The sequence below is a fragment of the Barbus barbus genome (genome assembly GCF_936440315.1).
Source record: "Barbus barbus genome assembly, chromosome: 12".
NCBI classification, from domain to species: domain Eukaryota; kingdom Metazoa; phylum Chordata; class Actinopteri; order Cypriniformes; family Cyprinidae; genus Barbus; species Barbus barbus.
Window position 1 is genome coordinate 17038574 of NC_136740.1, and position 23365 is coordinate 17061938.

The 23365-nt window shown below is 40.6% G+C and overlaps 1 protein-coding gene across 1 annotated transcript in view; it reads left to right on the plus strand.

Annotated features, from left to right (window-relative positions):
- Positions 1-20059, plus strand: part of LOC306878494 (uncharacterized protein) — a 43631-nt gene extending 23572 nt beyond the window's left edge. Inside the window, exons 3-4 of the mRNA XM_079430909.1 lie at positions 10997-11050; positions 11132-20059. Of these exons, the coding sequence (XP_079287035.1) occupies positions 11165-19279 (8115 nt within the window). The 5' untranslated portion in view covers positions 10997-11050; positions 11132-11164 and the 3' untranslated portion in view covers positions 19280-20059. The remainder of the gene's footprint in view (positions 1-10996; positions 11051-11131) is intronic.
- The last annotated feature ends 3306 nt before the right edge of the window (positions 20060-23365 follow it).

Sequence of the window (23365 nt, forward strand, 5' to 3'; positions counted from 1 at the left end):
GCAGAACTCAAACTTGATGTGCTGTTGTGGTACCTTAGGCCAGTTTCAAATCGCATATTTGGCACACTGCCTTTGTCTTGTCCTCACTCAATTTAAAGTGCTCCCTCACAGCTGAGGTCTTCGGCATTTTTTTGTCTTCTCTTCCAGATGAACTGAATCATGACGTTCACTCATGGGCGATTCATATTCAAGCGTGAATGAGAACCATTTCGAGGGGGATGCCAGGTGTTCGAGGAAAAAAAAAAAAGAATATTCAAATCTCAAATTTAAAAATCGAATGCCAACCCGCCAAACGAATATTCGAATAATTGAATATTCTGATCCAGCCCTACTGGATATGACACTGAGTAAATTACTGAGCACTTCAGAGAAAGCAAAAAGCATCATATTGTGTATTCTCCTGAAATAAAAGTTCAGAAAGATGTGATGTGTTGTTTTTGTTACTATGACTCATATACAGTTTCTTTTAGGGTATGATCAAGTATTTTCTATTAGTCTGGTCTTTTAATAAGCAAACAAAAATCACAAATTGTAATATCGCATCGCAGTAGTTATATGATCGCAATATATATTGAATCAGCACACAAGTGTCGGGATAGTATTGAATCAGCAGATTAGCGTAACGTCCCAGCCCTAGTGCTTGTGTTGTAAGTTTTGTTCCTTTTCTCAGTTTCATAATATACACAGCAATTATGTACATTCTTGGATTAATTTTCTACGTTATTTTGTGTGTTGGTGGTTTGTAGTGTTATAAGGCTGCTTCACTGCACGGTGAATGAATAGCTGTGGGATTTATGCCTGCAGGGGCAGCTGTGACCCAATGCATATTCGCACTCACTGCTCTATGCTGCTCGATCTCTCCTTGATCTATGTAAGGGAACAGCGAGTCAATATGACTGGTTTCATCCAACAGGAACAGCATGTTTGGACATTTTCCTTTTCACTCATACTCATTCTGTTTGGACAGATGGATTGCACATGCTTAAACCGGACTCTATTATTGTGCTGCATGTTAATTGTTCTTGTTATATTTGGGGGGTATTCCGGAAAGCAGGTTATGTGACATACCTACTAGGGTGCGTTTCACTTTTCTTTTTTGTGCCCTTCCCTATGTCTGTGTTGTACAAGTGCCCACTGTTGGCGGAACCCTTGCAGTGGACTGAATTAGAATGTCCTTCTCAAAGTCCGGACTCTGGACCGGAAGGAAATTCAATCTGGGCTTGGCTCTACTTCGTATTTCAAGTGCACTCGTATCAGTCAGACTTCCATGGCAAACACACGCAGAAACACACACACACAGGGGTGCACGAACCAGTGTTGCAGTGTTCTCTGACTTTTTGTAAGACAAAGTTCTAGCGACATTTTGGATAAACCTTAGCTTTCATTCAGTAGAATAATGTCATAGGTTTTGACCTGTGAGTGCGAGGTTTCGCCTTCTTGATGCAGCTCGTCTTTCTCGACCGGCAGAGTTAGCTGCACATTCAATGGACCAAACCGCAGCAGACTTGTGAATGAATGAGTACAAAACAGTGTTTCCAAAAACCTCTCACTGTTGACTGTCTGGGCATATGAACATGAATATAGTTTGTATGGAAATATGCACATAGTTTGTTACACAGACGGACGTTTGTGCTGCATAATATATAAAATACAATTCACTGCTGTATGTGTTATTGCATTTTAATTGGTTGTTTGACAGGTTTGAGAACCTCTGGTCTAGGCCTGTATTTTGAGTTTAGATCAAGCCCTAATCAAGTGCTTCTGAGCCAACTACTCAAGTTGTTTAAGGTGCGTGATTTCTTTTCTTACCCCAAACCAGTTAACCCACCTTGCAGCTGATTACATTTATCAACTCAATCACGCAGTCAACGGCGAAGGAAAGAATAGACTTTGACTCATTCCAGAAAAATCATGGAAGGATCTGATCGTGACAAACATGCTGTCTACCAGCACATATGTGTTGGAGCAGGGTTGAACTTGAATCTGAAGTCTGCATCAAGGTAACTCTCCAGGAGCAGGGTTGGCTACCCCTGGTCTGAACTGTTCCTCTCATGTGAACAATTTCTTTTGTATATTTTTTTTAAATGAGTAAAATACTTAATTTTAATTAGTAAATTCAACATTAGCATCTGTTTATTGGTTTAATCATTGCCTGAAAAATAGGCCTAGCTCTGAGACATTTGCAATCACACTTCTTGCCATCAGTGCTTTGTGCTGCATGTAATTGTGTGTGCATGGCACCCAGTTCACCTTAAACCTATCCAGAGGCAAATTGTTTAAAAGTACATGCATTATCAAGAAGTTCAAGTTTACAACAACTGGAAGCCTAGCAGAAAACTGAAGGCTTTGTTTGTTTGTTTGTTTGTTTTACTCTGTTTCTTCAGTTAAGAACCAGTTTTTGTTTTCAGTTTTTGGTCTGTGTATGTCCCAAATGCTATACCTTATATCAAGTCATAAATAAAAAAGCATTGGAAGCTTGCCATCTGTAAGTTAAAGGCTGGAATATGCTACAAAACTTTTGCATAGATTTTTGCCCCATTTTGCAGCTCATCCAACTCTGGTCAATGCTAGTTGTTGAAAGTCAGAGCTATTCTGCTGATCCTGGTCTTAGATGACAGATTTCACAGAAAATCTCTGAGTATTGGTTGGATTTTTATTTTCTTGTTGTTTTTTTTTTTTTCAGACTAGGATTCCATCCAGTTGGAAGGTATCAAATATGTTTGATATTTTAAGCCTATTCTAGAACACACATTGTTCTGTTTACTTGATGTAAACTGTTGTCTGAATAGGAGAGTTTGAGTCACTTGTCTTAGTAAACATGGTTGTCAATCCCAAACACTGTGTAAATGTAGCCAATTTTTCCTAAACTGTTTTAGTTAGTGATCAAATAACAGGAGTAAGATATGGGGAACACAAAACATTGTGCCATCCCTGGATGTGGAGTAGCAAAGTGCAACCCGAATTCCTGAAATGTTGGGACGTTTTTTTAAATTTGAATAAAATGAAAACGAAAAGAATTTCAAATCACATGAGCCAATATTTTATTCACAATAGAACATAGATAACATAAATATTAAACTGAGAAATTTTACAATTTTATGCACAAGGAGATAATTTCAAATTTGATGCCTGGTGCAGGTCTCAAAATAGTTGGGACTGGGGCATGTTTACCATGATGTAGCATCTCTTCTTTTCAAAACAGTTTGAAGACGTCTGGGCATCGAGGTTATGAGTTTCTGGAGTTTTAGTGTTGGAATTTGGTCCCATTCTTGCCTGATATAGGTTTCTAGCTGCTGAAGAGTTTGTGGTTGTCTTTGACATATTTTTCGTTTAATGATGCACCAAGTGTTCTCTATAGGTGAAAGATCTGGACTGCAGGCAGGCCAATTCAGCACCTGGACTCTTCTATTGCGAAGCCATGCTGTTGTAATAGCTGCAATATGTGGTTTTGCCTCGTCATGCTGAAATACCTTTCCTTCCCTGAAATAGACGCCGTCTGGAGGGGAACATATGTTACTCTAAAACCTTTACTTTCAGCATTCATAGTGAAAAACATGCAAGCTGCCCATACCATATGCACCCATGCACCTATACCATCAGAGATGCTGGCTTTTGAACAGAAGGTGTCCCTCCTCTTTAGCCCAGAGGACATGGCGTCTGTGATTTCCAACAAGATTGTCAAATTTGGACTCGTCTGACCATAGAACACTTTTCCACTTTGAAACAGTCCATTTTAAATGAGCCTTGGCACACAGGACACTACGGCGCTTCTGGACTATGTTCACATATGGCTTCCTTTTTGCATGATAGAGCTTTAGTTGGCATCTGCAGATGGCACGGTGGATTGTGTTTTACCGACAGTGGTTTCTGGAAGTATTCCTACTAATCATTTAGAAATGTCAATGTCAATCATGCCGAAGAGTGATGTAGTGAAAGTGACGTGGCCAAGTATGGTTACCCATACTCAGAATTTGTGCTCTGTATTTATCCCATCCAAAGTGCACTCACAAAGCAGTGAACACGCACACACACCGTGAACACGCACCCAGAGCAGTGGGCAGCCATTTATGCTGCGGGGCCTGGGGAGCAGTTGGGGGTTCGGTGCCTTGCTCAAGGGCACCTCAGTCGTGGTATTGAGGGTGGTGAGAGTGCTGTACATTCACTCCCCCTGCAATTCCTGCCGGACCTGCGACTCGAACTCTAACCATTAGGCCACGACTTCCCCTTTCTATGTAGAAGACCACGGGCATCCAACAAAGGTCTTCGGCCTTGTCCCTTACTAGGGCTGAACGATATGGACAAAATTTCATATCTCGATTTTCATGCCAGATATCTCGATATCGATACGATACGATATGACTACGCGTTCGGTGAAAACCAAGCATTTCTCAGAAAAATAAAAACATCATAATACAAAAAAATTTGGAAAGTGTAGTTTTATTTTTAAGAACTCACTGGTGGACGTCGAATCGTACGGCGTAAAGGTCCTTTCACACAGGACGCGGCATGCGCTGCGCTATGAAACCCATTCATTTCAATGGCTTGCGCTGCGCGAGGGTGGTTAGTTGCTGCGCCGACCAAAGCGCACGCGCAGCGGAGCGCACCAGCGGCGAGCTTGCGCGCGCGCCGCGGTCAAAGTTCAAAATAGTTCAACTTTTGCCGCTGCGCTCTGTGACGTTTCCCCGCGCGGCCAATAGAAACGGGGCATCCAAACAAGCGCCGAACTCAAAATGGATGAACAGCTGATTCTCTGTGTGTCTGAATTTCCAGAGCTATACCATACAAGTTTGCGGTCGTATAGGGACCTCAGGGTTTCATGCACCCACAGCCTCTTCTTTCTTGCTGCTCTCTTTCTTCTTATTTCTAGCAGGGCTACTGCTATCGCTCGCTTCTTAGCACGGGACAGATACATGTTTTGCTGCTGACCGAAAGGTGGAACCACAATCCAATGACTAGACGTATAGTACTCCCCCTAAAAATTCTGAAAACTCCGCCTACTTCGCTCTGGCGAGCATAGCGCAAATCGCCTTGTATCTGAAGGGCTGCGCTGAATTATTTTGGGATGACTGAGAAGTCCCCGGTGTTTCTCTCATTGTCATGCACTCTTCATGCAGCACGCGATGGTGTTGTTTCAGGTGGTGAAACATGTTTGTTGTGCTACCTTGCTTAGTCGCAATTTTTGTTAAGCACGACCTGCACAACACGTCACTCTGGTTTACATCGTCTTTTCTGAATCCAAAATACCTCCAAATAATGGAAGATGATTTATGTTTTGGCACCAAGTCAGATTCTGCACTACCACCGGCCGCATTATCTCCAGCACTCATTTTCTTTCTTTTTAATTTCTCCGCTGTCTCTGTAGTGTGTGCGCGCTGTCTTTAGCGGTGCATTCAAGGGCACTCGTAAAACTGATGTTCGTTGTGTGACTGCCAGAGTTGTATGCAGGGCGGGGCGAGCGCGGAGAGGGGAAATCTATATCGTCTATATCGTTGCTTTTTTCGATAGTAATATCTTGAAAGTTCATATCTAGATATAGATACGATAACGATATATCGTTCAGCCCTATCCCTTACGCACAGACATTTCTCCAGTTTCTCTGAATCTTTTGATGGTTATGCACTGTAGATGATGAGATTTGCAAAACCTTTACAATTTGACATTGAGGAACGTTGTTTTTAAAGTATTCCACAATCTTTTTATGCACTCTTTCACAGATTGAAGAGCCTCTACCCATCTTTACTTCTGAGATTCTCTGCCTAAGACATCCCTTTTATAGCTAATCATGTTACATGTTACCTGATGTCAATTAACTTAATTAGTTGCAAGATGTTCTTCCAGCTAAATCTTTTCAAAATGTCTTCCTTTTTCAGCCCTTTGTTGCCCCCGTGCCAACTTTTTTGAGACCTGTAGCAGGCATCAAATTTGAAATGAGCTCATTTAGTGGATAAGTGTAAAATTTCTCCGGTTAAACGCTTATGTTCTATTGTGAATAAAATATTGGCTCATGTGATTTTGAAAGTCTTTTAGTTTTCATTTTATTAAAAATTTGAAAAGTCCCAACATTTCCCAGAATTCGGGTTGCAACACCTGTTCTACATGTTCTGTGCAGTTCTGCATAGCCTTCCGAAGGATACCTGGGAGTGGCTGAAGATTATTTTTTTAACAAGGTACCTTTTAAAGAATGGGCAACTCTGCTCTTGGAGGTCCACTGTCTCTCAGATTTTAGTTCCAACCCTAACACCCCAACAAAGTCTTCAGAATTACTTGCATTTTATAGGCAGCCATGTTTTTTAGGGTTGGAACTAAAATCTGTGAAAAATGGCCAAACAGGATCAGCTAGCCATCTCTGCCTTTGCTTCTTATCCCAGGCTCACATTGCACGATTTTCAAAGACGTCAGATTGCTGCTCTTACCACACTGCATGACTGTCTGGGGTACCATCTAGTTTTTTTTTGTTTTTTGTGCATACTACACAAGGGATTGATGACACACTCATCACACTTTACACAACTTTTCAGTAGGAACCATCGCCAACAACTCTGTCTGGTCTACAAACTACATTTCACAGCCAAACACATGGAAGAAGTGATGCAGGAAGTAACGTAAGGTCACTTGTTAGACAGTTCTCCTGCGAGATGGGATTTCTTCCTGTTGATACTGTAGCCCACAAGAAGCTTGCAATACAAGTTGTCTGTATGTTGGTTTGCAGCAAAAAATAAAAAATAATTTAAAGGAGAGTTGGTTGCTTGTGCAAGCCATGCGTGCTGATATCTTGTTGCAGATCTACGAGTCCACCCCCTGAACCTTCCATTGCCCTGTATCATGCTCTCTCATTGGTTGTGGGTTGTCACCAAAGACTGTAAAAAAAGATGGACGACGCGTCTCCACGTCCTTCCACTATAGAAAAGTGAAGCCAAAGCATCTCAGTATGGCCGCTGCCATCGTGAGTAAGTTAGTCTGCGTAGTAGAGATTCGTTTGGAGCCAGAGTTTGCGCAGTAGTGTCGTGAGGTGGAGCTGCGGAATCAAACTCTCGCAGACCCAATCAACCATAACGACACGCCCCGTTTTTATAGCATCAGATTACTAGCTAAAAATCAAACTTATCACAAGAACAAACAATTGAACATATATCAGCGTGATGATAACTAGCTTAAATAACCAAAACCATATTTCGGAAAATTGGAAGCGTAATTAATATTTATTTATTTTGACTGAAGTCCCATTCATTTACATGGAGAGGGCGGGGTTTATCACCTGTACTGCAGCCAGCCACCAGGGGGCAATCAAAGATCCCGCAGCTTCACTTTTCAGGACGTGTGAGGCACAGGTGATAAACCCCGCCCTCTCCATGTAAATGAATCTTAATATTATATGAGATAATATTTTACACAGTGTATTTATGATGTCTTTATGATGATGAATTCTACACCCACTGAACTGTTACGGTTTGTTGATTGCCAATTCTAGAACTGAGCACTTGAAGTTCACTGTGGAGTGTAACACAGAGAGCATCAGTTTTCTTGATGTAAAGGTGAACATTTCTGAGGGTAAACTTCAAATTGAGTTGTTTCGTAAACCAACAGGTCGTAATGTGATTTTAAGAGGTGATAGTTTTCATCCAAAACCTCTTATTAAAAGCCTCTCTACTAGCCAATTTAAGCGTGTACGTAGAGTGTGTAGTGCGGACGATTCTTACTCTCGATGGTCTGATGACTTGACTTCAAGATTCTTACGTCGTGGTTATCGTAGGGAATGGATGGAAGAAGCTAAGAGAAAAGTCGCTAATACATCTCAGACACAGTGCCAATGTGGTATGTCTAATGAAACACAATCAGACAATGGTCCATTTTGTTTGGTCAAATATTCAGTATTGGGTGTAGAATTCCGTAAGGTTTTATACAAGGATTGGCATATCATTTCTAGCGATTCCTAGTTGTCTCATATTTAAAGATGGCCCTCGTTTGGTTTTTAAACGTCAAAGTAACCTGCGTGACATGCTTGTAAGATCAGAGTTCTCCCCTAGTTTAGTGAAACCTGTAACTCTTAATCTTCCCGGTAATTATAGTTGTGGCAATTGTGCCCAGTGCACTTTTACACACACATGTAAATCTTTTAGTTACCCACATACTGGTTGTAATATATTGATTCGCGGTACAATTACTTGTTCTTCTACACATGTGATCTACCTTATTTGTTGTCCGTGTGGTCTTGCTTATGTTGGAAAAACTTCGAGAGCATTACCGGGGATCCAAACAAAAAAATCAATTAAGGATATAGGGGAAAAAAACAGGTGCCAAATAATTTAAGAGCCACATAACAATACACTTTTAGTCACCCTGTTGTGTGCATGTCTCTCCTCTTCTTACGGTTTCAGCATTTTCATCTTGTGAATATTCTGGGAACTGAAGCTTATTTGGGAACTGAATGTCACTTCCAACTTATGAACTACAGTTGGGCAAAAAAGTATTTAGTCAGCCACCAATTGTGCAAGTTCATCCACTTAAAAAGATGAGAGAGACCTGTAATTTTCATCATAGGTATACTTCGACTATGAGAGACAGAATGGGGGGAAAGAATCCAGGAAATCACATTGTCTGATTATGGTGGAAAATAAGTATTTGGTCAATAACAAAAGTTCATCTCAATACTTTGTTATATACCCTTTGTTGGCAATGACAGAGGTCAAACGTTTTCTGTAAGTCTTCACACACTGTTGCTGGTATTTTGGCCTATTCCTCCATGCAGATCTCCTCTAGAGCAGTGATGTTTTGGGACTGTCGCTAGGCAACACGGACTTTCAACTCCCTCCAAAGATTTTCTATGGGGTTGAGATCTGGAGACTGGCTAGGCCACTCCAGGACCTTGAAATGCTTCTTACGATGCCACTCCTTCGTTGCCCGGGCGGTGTGTTTGGGATCATTGTCATGCTGGAAGACCCAGCCACGTTTCATCTTCAATGCCCTTGCTGATGGAAGGAGGTTTTCACTCAATCTCACGATACATGGCCCCATTCATTCTTTCCTTTACACGGATCAGTCGTCCTGGTCCCTTTGCAGAAAAACAGCCCCAAAGCATGATGTTTCCACCCCCATGCTTCACAGTAGGTATGGTGTTCTTTGGATGCAACTCAGCATTCTTTCTCCTCCAAACACGACGAGTTGAGTTCTATTTTGGTTTCATCTGACCATATGGCATTCTCCCAATCCTCTTCTGGATCATCCAAATGCTCTCTAGCAAACTTCAGACGGGCCCGGACATGTACTGGCTTAAGCAGGGGGACACATCTGGCACTGCAGGATTTAAGTCCCTGGCGGCGTAGTGTGTTACTGATGGTAGCCTTACTTTGGTCCCAGCTCTCTGCAGGTCATTAACACACCCCCCCCCCCCCCCAGACCGAGGGAGATTATCAGTGGTCTTGTATGTATTACATTTTCTAATAATTGCTCCCACGGTTGATTTCTTCACACCAAGCTGCTTGCCTATTGCAGATTCAGCCTTCCCAGGTCTACAATTTTGTTTCTGGTGTCCTTCGACAGCTCTTTTTCTTGGCCATAGTGGAGTTTGGAGTGTGACTGTTTGAGGTTGTGGACAGGTGTCTCTTATACTGATAACAAGTTCAAACAGGTGCCATTAATACAGGTAACGAGTGGAGGACAGATGAGCCTCTTAAAAAAAGAAGTTACAGGTCTGTGAGACTTTCACTTAGGGGTGTAATCACTTTTGTGGCCAGCGGTTTTGACATTAATGGCTGTGTTTTGAGTTATTTTGAGGGAACAGCAAATTTACACTTATACAAGCTGTACACTCACTACTTTACATTGTAGCAAAGTGTAATTTCTTCAATGTTGTCACATGAAAAGATATAATAAAATATTTACAAAAATGTGAGGGGTGTACTCACTTCTGTTAGATACTGTAGGTATAGCAGTTTGGGTCACAATAAGATAAACCAGTCTTTCTCCTCAAGATTTTACAACCTTGGGTGATAAACCTGAAGATTTCAATAGACCACGGGCGGCACTTCATGAGCATTTTTTTTTGCTAGTAACTGACCTGTTAAACCTGAAGCTCTCTCTTCAGTTTATAGTGAGGCTTGTTTGCAATGTAAAACTGCTTAAAGCTGATGTCCACATAAGATGTTGACTCTCAGAAACTTCTGATTCTGGCTTTGGGCTAAGTTGTTAACCCATTACTTGTTTCCTGAAAAATACCTTTGAAATTAACTGCAATGTACCAAAGTTTGGTTCGAAAATGCATAATGTGCGTTGTGAAAGGATGTTTCTTTTTAATTGAGTGAACCAAAATGGATTCAGTACCAACAAAATGTTATGTGGTGTTTCTTGATGGTGCCTGGCAGTGCTGCTTCATTCCTCGAAGCTATCTGGCATCCCCATACTCTGTCTGACATTGTTTGCTGCTGTGTACCCCAACAAGCACTGCTCTTTTCCCACCTGACTCAAGCACTGGAAAAACACTAGCCTATATGATGTAGTGTACTTTTGTTGTTCTTGGTTTTCTTCATAATGGTGGTAGTAGTAACAGCTACAACTGGTCCTCATGTGATCTAAATATGAGGTAGCAACCCCTCCATGTAGAGTAGGCCACTAAATATTATTTGTTAGAGTATTGTAATTTCTTTTTAATGAGGAAACCTCACTTTGTCCAACTCCAAAATTGCAAAAAAGGTTTTTCACTGATAATCTTTACTTTTGTGAAACCTAGCCCAAACTGCAAAAGCTGCCCAAGCTCTTAGATTGCATAGTTAATGCTTCCATTACCTTCAGATCACATTATATCAGTGCTGCTGTTTTGGCAAAATGGTGTTGCAGTACTACTACATTGTTGTAGTTGGTAGTAATGTGCACATTTAGTTTTTTTTCTTTGAACATGGGGATCTTTTGCTCATTTATAACTAGATCATGAAAACAGTGATTTTGTTTGTGATCATGGGTTTGTATGCTGATTTCTGAATGGATTTTCTCTTTCTTTATGCAGGTCTTTCATCAGATCAGCTGTAATGTTCCCACTGATATGTAGTGGATAAGTCTGGTGAGCTTTCCATTTTCTCTTACTGCATATATTTACTTATAAACGTGCTTTTTGGTAATCACATGGACATTTGTCTTTCAGAATTAGGAGAATTAGCCCTTGGAGAACACCAGGATGGCTCAAACATGGAAAGCACTTCAGCAAGCACAGATTCTCTCTAATCAGAGCTCGGAAAATTCTATTGGAACTATGGACTGTAATGGAATGCCAGTGGAATCGGACGAGAGCTTTGCTCATGAGATAGAAGAGTTAATTGAGAAGGAGAACTTTTCAAGCATGATGGATTTGCAAGACATTGCTGAATCAGACATAAAAGACTTGGAGTCTGGTTCTCTGCAGCACACATGCTATGAATCATCTTGGCAAGATGTAATGAGTTCAGATGACCTTGAACAAGAGAAGCCAGGGGATGAAGGAGATAATAATGGTAGCATGATACCCTGTCCCTTGCCTAACTCAGTAGAGGTTGAATCCATACTGGAAGCATATTCTGACAAGGCAATATTAGTAGCTGCTTTTGAGACAAATGCTAGTCTTGTCGAATATTCAGATATTAGCAGCTGCTCTGACACGGAAGGAAATTTTGATTGCAATTTGAGTTCATCCATTGATGTTACCTTGGGTAGCAACCAGGCTAGTCAGCCTTCAGAGGAAGGAGACCTGAATTCAAGTATGCACTTATCTTCTGCTGAGGTCTGCCATAGTATTCTGGAAGCAGGTATGAGTGAAATAAATCAACAGCAGGACACTGGACCTCCAGTGACCACAGGTGAGAGCAATGAAAGTGTAAACCATACTGGCAGTGACTGTAGTGAGGGGTCACTTCTTACAAATGCAGAGGTTCCATGTACACAAGTACAAGGTTTGGACAATATGAATGGTGCAGTGCCTTTGTCAAAAGATGGACAAATTGAGGAAAGGGAAATGACTTGTGATTTGGAATGTTTTTTGGATCACTGCAAAGAGTTTGGTACCTCTCAGGATGGTTCCAATTGTGCCTCAAATAATGCAAATGTTGATACTTCATTGACTTCTAATGGGGATGAGAACATTTCCCCAACCATAGATTCACTAAGTGTTTGCCAGTTGGAAAGGACAACCTCAGATGCTGAAAACACATCATCAAAACCTGAACTTGAAAAGACATTTGTGATTTCTGGTGATGGAAAAGTTGTACTTGGTGACTACCAATTAGATGTAATGAACCCAAATCCTGAATATACATCCTCAAAGCCCAACTTTCAAGAAACAATTAAGATATCTGGCAATGGAAAAGATTCTCTTGATGGCTGTCAATTGGAGAGCAATCAACCAGGTCCTAAAATCAAATCCTCAAAACCTGACTTTCAAGAGACAATTGGGGTATCTGGACATGGAAATAAATCTATTGATGGCTGTCAATCAGAAAGCAACAAACCCAATCCTAAAAGCACATCTTCAAAATTGGTCCATGGAAATTCTTCTCAGCTAGAAGGACAGAAATTCTTTACATCTAATGATGAACAAGTTGAGCGGAGTAGTTTTGGGTTCCTTGAGTCTTGTTTTGGTTTAAGAAGTACAGTGCAGAACACTGAGGAAATGAATCACCCAGAACCTGAGCATGTAAACAAAGTAAATGAGTGCAGTCTGTTTAATTACACTGCCTTTGAATCTAAAAATAAGATGGACGAGGGAATTGATGCACCAGAAGATCCACCAGTTCTCAGTACAGACCAAATGTCCGAGACCTCCCTAGATCCTGGACAGCAAAACTGTCTGACTGGGAATGGTACCATTACAAAAAAAGATTCTTTATCTTATTTAAAGACCCAAAAGAGAAAACTGCAGCCTGTTGTTGTCCTTAAGACAACTGAAAAAAGAACTTGTAATGGAAAAAAATACCATTGCTTTGAGTGCCAAGAATCAACACAAAGTGTAGATGAACTAATTGAGCACTACCACTTCATGCATTCTCTCCATAAGTCTCAGTATTGTCTCTCTTGTGAAAGGTACTTCACTGGTGGTACATTGGCTGGACAACACATCTGTGGAAAAGTTGAGCTTAATGACAAGAAAAAATCATCCCCCTCATACACCAAAGTGCTAACTGAGGATAAAGCCAAGTTCATATGTAGATACTGTAGCAAGTCCTTTGTTCGACAAGCTTATTATGAAGAACATGTGCTGAAGCACAGAGTTGTCACACATCATAGATGTGAATGTTGTGGATTATACTTTCCTAATGCTCACAAATGTCAAAGTCACAAGCGTAAAGCAACATGCACACCTTTGATACTAGACCCTTTTTTACAGACTGCAGATCATTCAGAATCAATCCATAAAAAGAGCGGCTCCAATGTAGAACTTCGTAATTGCTTTGTGAAACTAATGGATGTGTGCAAGACAAGCCAATCACCGGAACAAATGCATTGTCAAGTTTGTGGCAAGACTTTCAGGCTCAGAGCGCAGTTGAATGCACACCTTAGATCACACTCGGATGAGAAGCCTTTCAAGTGTGACAACTGTGAAAAAGCATTCAAATATACCTGGAATCTTAACAAACATAAAAGAGAGCAGTGTTCTCAAAAGATTGTCCAGCATGAAAAATCTTCAGTTCCAGATAGCAACTTTCCACCAAAGTTTAAATGTCCAATCTGTTTTCGCATTTTCAAGTACTCCTACAATCGGACGCGTCATTTGCGCCACCAGTGTCTCAAAGAATACATGAAAAAAGGCAAAGGAAGGATTGGTGACAAGTATCGATGCCCTTTGTGTAAAGATATGTTTACTGTGGCCGGCAACCGCAATAGACACATTAAGCAAACTTGCATTAGGCTTAAACTCTACAGAGCCAAAGGAAAGGTAAAGAACAGAAAAGAGTTAGAGGAACTTAATACCAAAAAAGAAGAGACAGAGACACTATCTATGTCCAAACAAAAATCATCACTGTACAAATGCACTTTCTGTCCAGCTGAGTATTCAAGCAAGTCTGGTTACTACAGTCATCTAGCAAAGCATAAATTGCTTGGACGTGACAAAAAGGCTGTCAAACACAAACATGGTAATGCTGTTGATTTGAAAAACTCAAGCTCTGCTGTGGAAAGACCAACTAGCCAAGAAAGTGCTGATAAAGACGCAAGACTTCCTTTATACTGTCGCTTCTGTGGAAGAGCCTTCGCTTCACCTGACTCATTAAAAAAGCACTTACGACTTCATAAAGGAAACAAACCTTTTCGCTGTTTAGACTGTGGTAAAAATTTTGCCAGGCATGGACACCTAATGGCTCACAAAAATGTGCACAGGCGGAATGTACAGTGTTCAGTCTGCTGGGAAGTTCTGCCGTCTATTGGAGATTTGTTAAAACACAGACAGTCCCATCCAAAAAAAGGCATGCTTAAATGCCCTGATTGCCCAATGCAGTTCAAGTTTCCAGTATTTCTGCTTCGACATGTGGCTGTGCATGAGAGGAGACGCAAACTTAAGGAACTTCTCCCTCCAAAGGACCAAGCTTCACCAGAAGAAATTTACAAAGAAGAGTACAAATGTGGTCTCTGTCAAGAAGCCTTCGTTGACTCAAAGACATTTAGTGAGCATTGTTTAACTCATATGCCTGGACCTTCTGCATCCAAATGTCAGTTCTGCAAACGCCATTTCTCAAGTCGTGCTGGACTTATTCGTCACATCCGCCTTCACACTGGTGAAAAGCCTTTTCCATGTCTAACTTGTGGCAGGCACTTCCATAGAAAGGAAGTTCTTAAATTGCATCAGGAAAAATGTACAGTGGAGCAACTATCTCCATTACAAACGTCAATTACCAAACAAATACAGGCAGAACATAATGTAGACCCTTCCAAAACGACCAACAAAGTCTATAATTGCTCATACTGCCCACATTCATTTAGTTTTCCAAACTATTTAAAACTCCATGAGAAAGCCCACTTGGCCAAGACCGTTTTGCCTTGTTCAAAGTGTGGGAAGTTTTACAGGAAAAGAAAATTTAAAGATCATGTTGAACTCTGCAATGGAGACAAGATCAAACCTGCTTGCAGAAAATGTGGGAGAATTTTTACTAGAAAAAACTACAGAAATGGTCACGAAAAGCAGTGCCAGGGCAAGCAGAACAAAAGTGAAACTGAAATGAGAAAAGGAACGAATGAGAGAGGCAAATTTAAGCAGCAATGTCCACAATGCTTTAAATGTTTCAGATCTAGCAGTTTCCTCCAGAGACACATATCTCTTCATTCAAAGGAAACTGCATATGCACGCATGCATTGTGGACAGAAGTTTGACAGTGAGGATCGATACTTGCAACATGAAGCTTGTGATGGTTTGCTCAAGGAACATAGATTGGAGAGTTTAAGAGGATCTGAGAAAATTAAATCAATGTTTGCTGAAGTAAAAAATCAGAAAGAGTTCACTGTGGTTCCTGGAGAAAATGGTGAGATATTTAAGTGCAAATTTTGTACTAAATCATTCTTGAGGGCCAGATACCTAAGACGCCACATTCTCACTCATACAGAGGTCAAGCCATACCGGTGTAAGACTTGTGAAAGTTGTTACTCACGCTATGATCATTTAAAACTGCACCAAGCCCGCTGCAGAGGAAAGCGACAACTTGAGGTACGAGTTGAAAAGATAAGTCTCGACAGCTTGAGCACAAGTCCCCAAAGCAAAACCCAGGAAGATGGTGACGCATTGCAATGCAAAGTTTGCTCAAAGCAGTTGTCCACTCCGAGTGATCTGAAGCGCCATATGGCCATGCTCCACATTACCGATAAACCTTTTCCCTGCAAAAGATGTGGCAAAACTTACAGTTCTAAAAAGACTTTGAGGAGGCACAACATCACAATCAGATGCAAAAAGTTTTCAAAGGAAAGCGTGCCGCCTGCCAGGAATGTTCAAACCCAACCATGCAGAGAAACATCCAAACTTCTGCAACGTATACAAGTGCACTATATGAATAAATTTAAATACCAATGTGAGTATTGCCCTCGACGCTTTAAACTATCGGGACAACTGAAGGTACATGTACGTCTTCATACAGGGGAAAAACCATATGGCTGCGCCAACTGTGGAGAGCATTTCATCAGAACAGACTATTTGAAACGACACTTGGCTAAATGCAGTGGAATGGGAGAAAATCAAGAAAAAATTCTTTGTGATAAGTGTGGTGACCTGTTTACCCGGGACGCACTGTCTGTACATCAGAAGACATGTGTCATTAGCTCAAAATCATCCAGATCGTCTCAACAGGTAAAGGATAAAGACAAGAGCCCCACCAAGATAAAAGGTTTTTCCTGTGCTAACTGTAGTGACCGGTTTTTATTGTTCTCGCAGCTCCAGCAGCATTTTTTAGCAAAGCATAGATCTGATCAGCCACAAAATAATGATCAGCAGCAATTGGTATCAAGTCACATGCAAGTCATAAAGCAAGAGCAGGTTGATGAGGGGTATGGGCAGAACCAAGAAAGCAGCAGTCTGATAAATGCACGGGAGCGACGTGCATGTTCAAACACGGACCTTGTCAAGCCTCTTAAATGCCCACAGTGCAACATGAGGTTTTCCAGGAGCACTAGCCTGGGTATGCACATGTGCATACATAAGGGAGTGTACCCACTTTCTTGCACAAAATGTCATGTTGGTTTTTGGACCAGAAAGACCATGGAGAAACACAGGAGAAAATGTACAGGTCACACACTTATCTCAAATAATGGGTCTGCGATGGAAAGTGCAGGTGATTTAAACGACACTGTTCTAGTGTTTAACAAGGGTTCTAATACAACAGGAACTGGAGTACTACAGACCAAATTTTCATGTAAAGATCAAGACCAGGAAAATGATGGCGAGAAAGGAGATGTGTCTTTTCACAAGTATCAGTGTTCTGAGTGTGATCAGAGTTTTACAGATGGACTGAGACTTATAAGTCATTTGGAGGAACATGGCCGTGAGGATCAAGAGCGCAGATCAGACATCCACAGATGCCATGTGTGCAATAAAGTCTTTGCTCAAGCTGGTATATTGCAAAGACATGTGAAAATGCAACATAATGAAAAGATGAATAATACTTGTGAAGTTTGTTTCAGGAGTTTTCGTTTTCCATCTGACCTAGATATTCATAGATCCTGTCATGACCCCAATCGTCCCTTTGCCTGTAATAGTTGTAAGATGCGGTTTTTGACTGCTAAAGCCCTGACCATTCACCATAGAATGGTTCATTTGCATGCACAAGCACCCAACTCAAAAGAATCTAGTGTGAAAGCAAGAACGGAGCAGCCTAAAGTATATAGGTGTGAACCATGTGACAAAAACTATATGTTAAAAAAGTCATACATGAAGCACTGCAAAATAAAACACAAAGAGGATTTTATCAAAACCCTTGCTGATAACGAATTGAAAAAAACTTCTGGCAGTGCAAGTCAGGAATCAGATGAGGAAGACTCCAGAAATTTTGAAGATGAAGATGACAGCGACAATGACTCAGATTCAGCACCGTACTTTCCTTGCCATGTTTGTGGTAAAACATTCTTAACATCAGAAAGTCTTGAGGATCATCAAAGATGTCATCTTGGCGAAAAACCCTTCGAGTGTGAAGAATGCGGAAAGTGCTTTTTTCAGCTTGCGAACTTGCAACAGCATCAGCGGTGCCATAAGTCAGAGTTTCAGTGTCAAATGTGTGGTAAAGGTTTTGTCTCGCTCTTTAGCCTGCGCAAACACAAGCAAACGCATATCAGAAAGCGTCCTCACCGCTGTACCAAGTGTCACCTGAGCTTTACACGCTCAACAGAATTGGCTGAGCACATGGTTACCCACCGTGATGAAAACTTTCCATGTGACCTTTGTGATGAAACCTTTTCCTGCAAAACAAGTCGGGCAGAGCATCGCAAGATGCACACAGAGCAAGAAGAGCTTCCACCATTGATTCCCCCCAAACCACCTCAAACAAAGCAAGTGACTCCTGCCATCACAAGTAATGTTGAACAGTACAAGTATCGCTGTGGAATTTGTCAAGTAAGATTTCCAGATCCAGAACAGCTCTCAGAACATGGCTGCAATCCAGCAAAAGAGCGACCATACTCGTGTCCTGAATGCAACAAGCATTTTTTACATGGTTCACACCTGAAAAAGCATCAGCTCAGCCATCAGTTGACAGGACCACGATCTTATCAGTGTAATCATTGCAGCATGAGCTTCACCCACCACCACCTTTTTCTCACTCATTTACGAAGCCATGAGAATGAAAAAGCTTCCAAGGACACAAACTTTCCTACCAGTGAAAAGATGATACGTGTGGAACCTGTAAAGCGTGACAAAATTTACCAGTGCCCCATATGTCCAGAGAGTTTTTACCAAGCTTTGGACCTCGCAAATCACCTCTCTGTTCATTCTCACATGTGCAGTGTGTGTAATATGACTTTTCCCACTAAGAAAGACCTTGATGAACATGAACAATGCCATTTGATTGCTGCTACTCAGTATGAATGCACGGAATGTGGAGACAACTTTCTTGGAAGTGATGCTTTCCGCAAACACCACTGTGGTAATAGAAATGTCACCTTTTCAGAAAAGCACCGTTCAGAGCCATCTGTCTCTTCCTCCAAGAAGCAGAGTTCAGGCACTCGTTTTCAAACGGGTAATGAAGAAGAGGAAGAGGTTGATGTTGGAGAAGACTTCATTATTTGTCCTATCTGTAAAAGACGGTTCTCCTCCAATAGCAGTTTAATGGAGCATCATAAAAAGCATCATGAGGATCCGCGTCCTTTCAAGTGCTTGGTTTGTAAAAAAGGCTTTACCAAGAAACGGTACCTTACACAGCACCAGCAGATACACAGTGAACGCCCTTACCAGTGTGAAGTGTGCTCAGAATCCTTTAAAACAGAGCCGGCTCTTGTGTCTCACTGTAAAATGCATGATGCAAAAAGGCAACACCAGTGCCCAATATGCAGCAGAACCTACCTTACAGCAAATGATCTTGCAAAACATAAAAGAAAACATGCTGAACATCTAAGCCTGAGTGAGGACAACCGAGAGTACCGGTGCGATATGTGCTATAAATCCTTCACCATGTTTGCTCATTTGCAAAAGCATCAAGAAACCCATGTAGGACAAGTGGTCTATGAATGCACAGAGTGTGACAAAGCCTTTGCTTTTCTAAATCTTTTGGAGGAACATCAGAAGACTCATGGTGCTGCTACTACAGAATCTCTTCAGTCCCAATCACCAACCCACTTTCAAAGCTCAGTAAATGAATGAAGGTCAAATTACTGATGACTCCATTTCCTGCAATGCAGGTTATTCAAAATCATTCAGTTTTCTGAACGTTATTTGTTAAGATAAACTGTATATACAATTCATTGCTGTTTTTACTTAAGCATAGCTGCTTTTATCCACTTTGAAATATGATATTGGTGTTTTACCCTAGTTCAGAATTGGTCTGTTAATGTTCATGCAATCTGCTCTGTTCTACAGTTCTGTGAACTGCTCACTAATTTTTCTTTGTACAGTACTCAGTGATGTAAATTAAATTTATGTAATCTAGATGATGTGTGGAATTATAGGCATATTTGCATGAATGAAGCTGTTGGAGATGTTAATGATCCACAGTACAGTTCACAAGAATGTATAGTAAATCCTGTCATTCCTCCTATTTTGACCTTGCTTTAAATATCCTTATGAAAGTTAGAGAAAATCTGTAGATTAATGTTTCATAGTAATGCCCAGCCATGTTGTTTTTTGTTTTTTTTCTGTAAACATTTACGGTTGAGTTAAGGGGTTATTACACAGTAGTTATATATGATGTGAATGCCTTTGAGTTAAAAATGTTACATAAAAATCCAGATTTACCTTTTCTTGAGAAGAGTAACTTGAATGGCATCCCTCAAAAAAAGTAAACTTAAGGCTTGATGATTCTGTATCCATTCTGTATGTTTTAATCTACAGTAGTGCTGACATATATGCCTATGAAAACCCGATGTTTAGTTTTACTTTTATATGGCAATGTTGAGAATTCCTTCAACTAGTAAAAACATTTACATTTGTTTTGTTGTTTGAGTAGTTTCTTTCACTTTTGGATTTTGAGGTAACCGGTCACAATGAACCTAATTTTATATCCATTTAAATATGGCTTCACTAAGGAAGTCTAATTTATAATAAAGTCAACAGTCAGTAGCTTGTTGTGAATCTTATTGTAACTATAAGCTATTGTTATACAGAATTGTTCTCATACTGGCAATTAGGTTTTGTAATAATGGCCAACCTCACTGTCAGGTATGTATGTGATAAAATATCCCTCCATGGTGCCTGAAACTTATATTAGATTAGTCACAAAGGGGGTTCACCACTTATAAATGTGAAAAAAAATGACTTGGTCAAAAACATATTAGTCAAGATAAAGTTAAATGACCTACAGTATAATGTTTTGAGTAATCCAATGTCTCCATAATCGGTAATATTAAAGGTCCAAAAAGCAGCATGATCTGTACAAATTTATCAAATTATATATATATATATATATATAGTGCCTTGCGAAAGTGTTAATTTTTTCACGTTTTATGTTGCTGCCTTATGTTAAACTGCTTTAAATGACTTTTTTCCTAATCAATCTACACTCTATACACTATAGTGGTAAAGCAAAAAAAGAAAAAGGTTTTTAACATCTTTGCAAATTTATTAAAAATAAAAAACTTAAATGATTCCATTGCATAAGTACTCATACCCTTATCTGGGACAGTTGGAATTTAGCTTAGGAGCATTCATATTGCTTGTAGATGTTATTAAGTCTTTGAGTGAAGGTAACCTGTGGCAAATTCAATTGAATGGGTATGATTTGGACAGGCACATACGTCATAATAAAAGGTCCAACAGCTGATAATGCATATCAGAGCAAAAACCAAGCCCTGGGGTCAGAAGAACAGTCTGTAGAGCTCAGAAACATGTTTGTGTCAAGCCACACCTCTGGGGAACAGTTCAGAAAAAAAATTCTGCTTCATTGAAGGGTCACAGAAGCATGTAGTCAGCTGTTACCCTTAATGGAAGAAGTTTGAAACTGCCAGGATTCTTCTTAGAGCTGGCCTCCTGGCCAAACTGAGCAATTTATGGAGAAGGGCTTTGGTTAGAGTGGTGATGAAGAACCTGATGGTTACTCTAGTTGAGCTCCATGATCATATGTGGAGATAGGAGAAATCTGCAGAAGGACAAACATCACTGCAACACTCCACCGATCTAGGCTTTATGGCGGTGTGTCCAAACTCAATCCTCTCCTCAGTGAAGACAAAAGAAAACACTTGGAAGTTACAAAAAAAAAAAAAAAACTAAGTTACACTGTAAAAAAAAATTCCGTAAAATTTACAGTTAAAAACTGGTAAAAAAACTTGCCAGAATTCTACCGTAAAAAATACGGTAGCAATGTTTTAGGTTTTACGGTTTTAACTTAAATTTACAGTTAAATACCGTAATTTCTTTAACTGATATAATCTTAATATACCAACCTATTAAAGTACTGAAATCTGTTTTGTTCCTTTGAAATACACTGATATCCACCAAATGCAGGTGATGGTGAGAAAGTCACATGATGAGCCAAAACCCATCACAAGCAACTTTTAAACAATAGCATTTACAGAAGGTGCACAGTGTCATTCACACAAGCACTAAACACCATCATGGTGAGACTCATTAAACTGAAATATGCTATAAACATTAATTTAACAACATTAGATGTACCATACAACCCTAATAAACATAACTGATAAGAAAAAACAAAGAAGAAACAAGTTATTTCAAAGAAAAAACGTCAAATTCAAACAGAATTTGAAATGGAACGCAGGGAATTCTGGGAACGTCAGTTTACGTTTTTTCCCTGTAAATTTTACAGGAACTTTCCGTTAACCATGTAACAGGTTTTTACCGTAGCATTTTCACAGTTTTTTACCGTTAAAATCACGATCATTTTTTACAGTGTACCCTCAGACTCTGAGAAACAAGATTCTCTGGTCTGATGAAAATGAATTCTAAGCATCATGTTTGAAGGGAACCAGCTCTGCTCATCACCTGCAGAGTACCATCCCAAAAGTAAAGTGTGCTGGTAGCAGCCTCATGCTATGGGGCTGTTTTTCAGCGGCAGGGACTGAGGGACTCATCAGAATAGAAGAAAAGCTCAATGCACCAAAATATTGAGATAGCCTTAATGAAAACCCAGTCCAGAGCATTCAGAACCTCAGACTGGGCAGAAGGTTTACAGATGATCGATTGCTTCTGTCTGTCATGCTGCTGAGAGGTTTGCGATTGTAGCTCCGTGTAGCTTCGCTTTTCTGTTGAATCTCTATCTTTCACTCTCGTTGTTTAAAGTGATAATATATAACTTAATTCCAACCATATTTCTGGTATTACCTATCAAACTTATTTGATCGTTCGCTTTTTAAAACTGCGCATACAGCGCCTTAGCATTTGTTAGCCGGTTAGCTTGTCACTTGTGGTTCCATTTGCTTTTCTATTCGCGCCTATTATTGTTTTCTTTTTCTCGCTCCGTTTTTCATGAGTTCATCAAACAACAGTGGTACGCAAATCATTCTTCAATCAGGTGAGCAATGGCTTCTTCTCCTGCTATTGTTGTTTGCACTGTTTGCTACATGTACAGTTTATCTCTCTCTGTCGGCAACTAGGGATTCACATGTGATAAATGCAGGGAAACAGGCTGACAGAGAAGATTTCAGAATTAGAGACATGCATCCAAACTTTAGTTGAGGACAGTAAGAATGTGAGGGCTGTAGATACTGCTTTGGATGTGACTAGCTCAGGGAGTCCTGTACATTCTTTGGTTCTGGTAGAGTCCATGTAGCAGGGTAACTGGGTGACTGTGAGGTGGCCTAGTTGCGGGTCAAAACACCACTCTTCCGTTCTGATCAAAACATCAAACAGGTTCTCCCCACTCAGTGACGCACACACTGAGAAACCTGATGAAAGTGCTCTAGTTATTGGCGATTCCAACATGGCGGCGAACAACAAGGCGGCGCGCACAGACACAGCGGTTTCTCTCCTGACAGAACGGTGTTTTCGTGTTTTTTGTCTTGTAAGTCGCAATGTTTCTGTACATCTTCGTCACGTCTACCTGTCTTTAAGCGCGCATACAGTCGTGAGTTTCTGCTCGATGTCGGCAGAATCACATTTTTAGAGTTAAACTCAGCGCACGCCGAAGAGCTGCGGGACCTCTGTCTGCTCCGAAATCCCATTCCATCACTGCCCCCCACTACTGCATCTCGTCCACAGCGGAGGCGCTACAAGCGGCGTGAGATGAAGCAGAAGAGGGGTAAGCGCGGAGGTATCCGAGCTAAGCTAGCAGCCAAC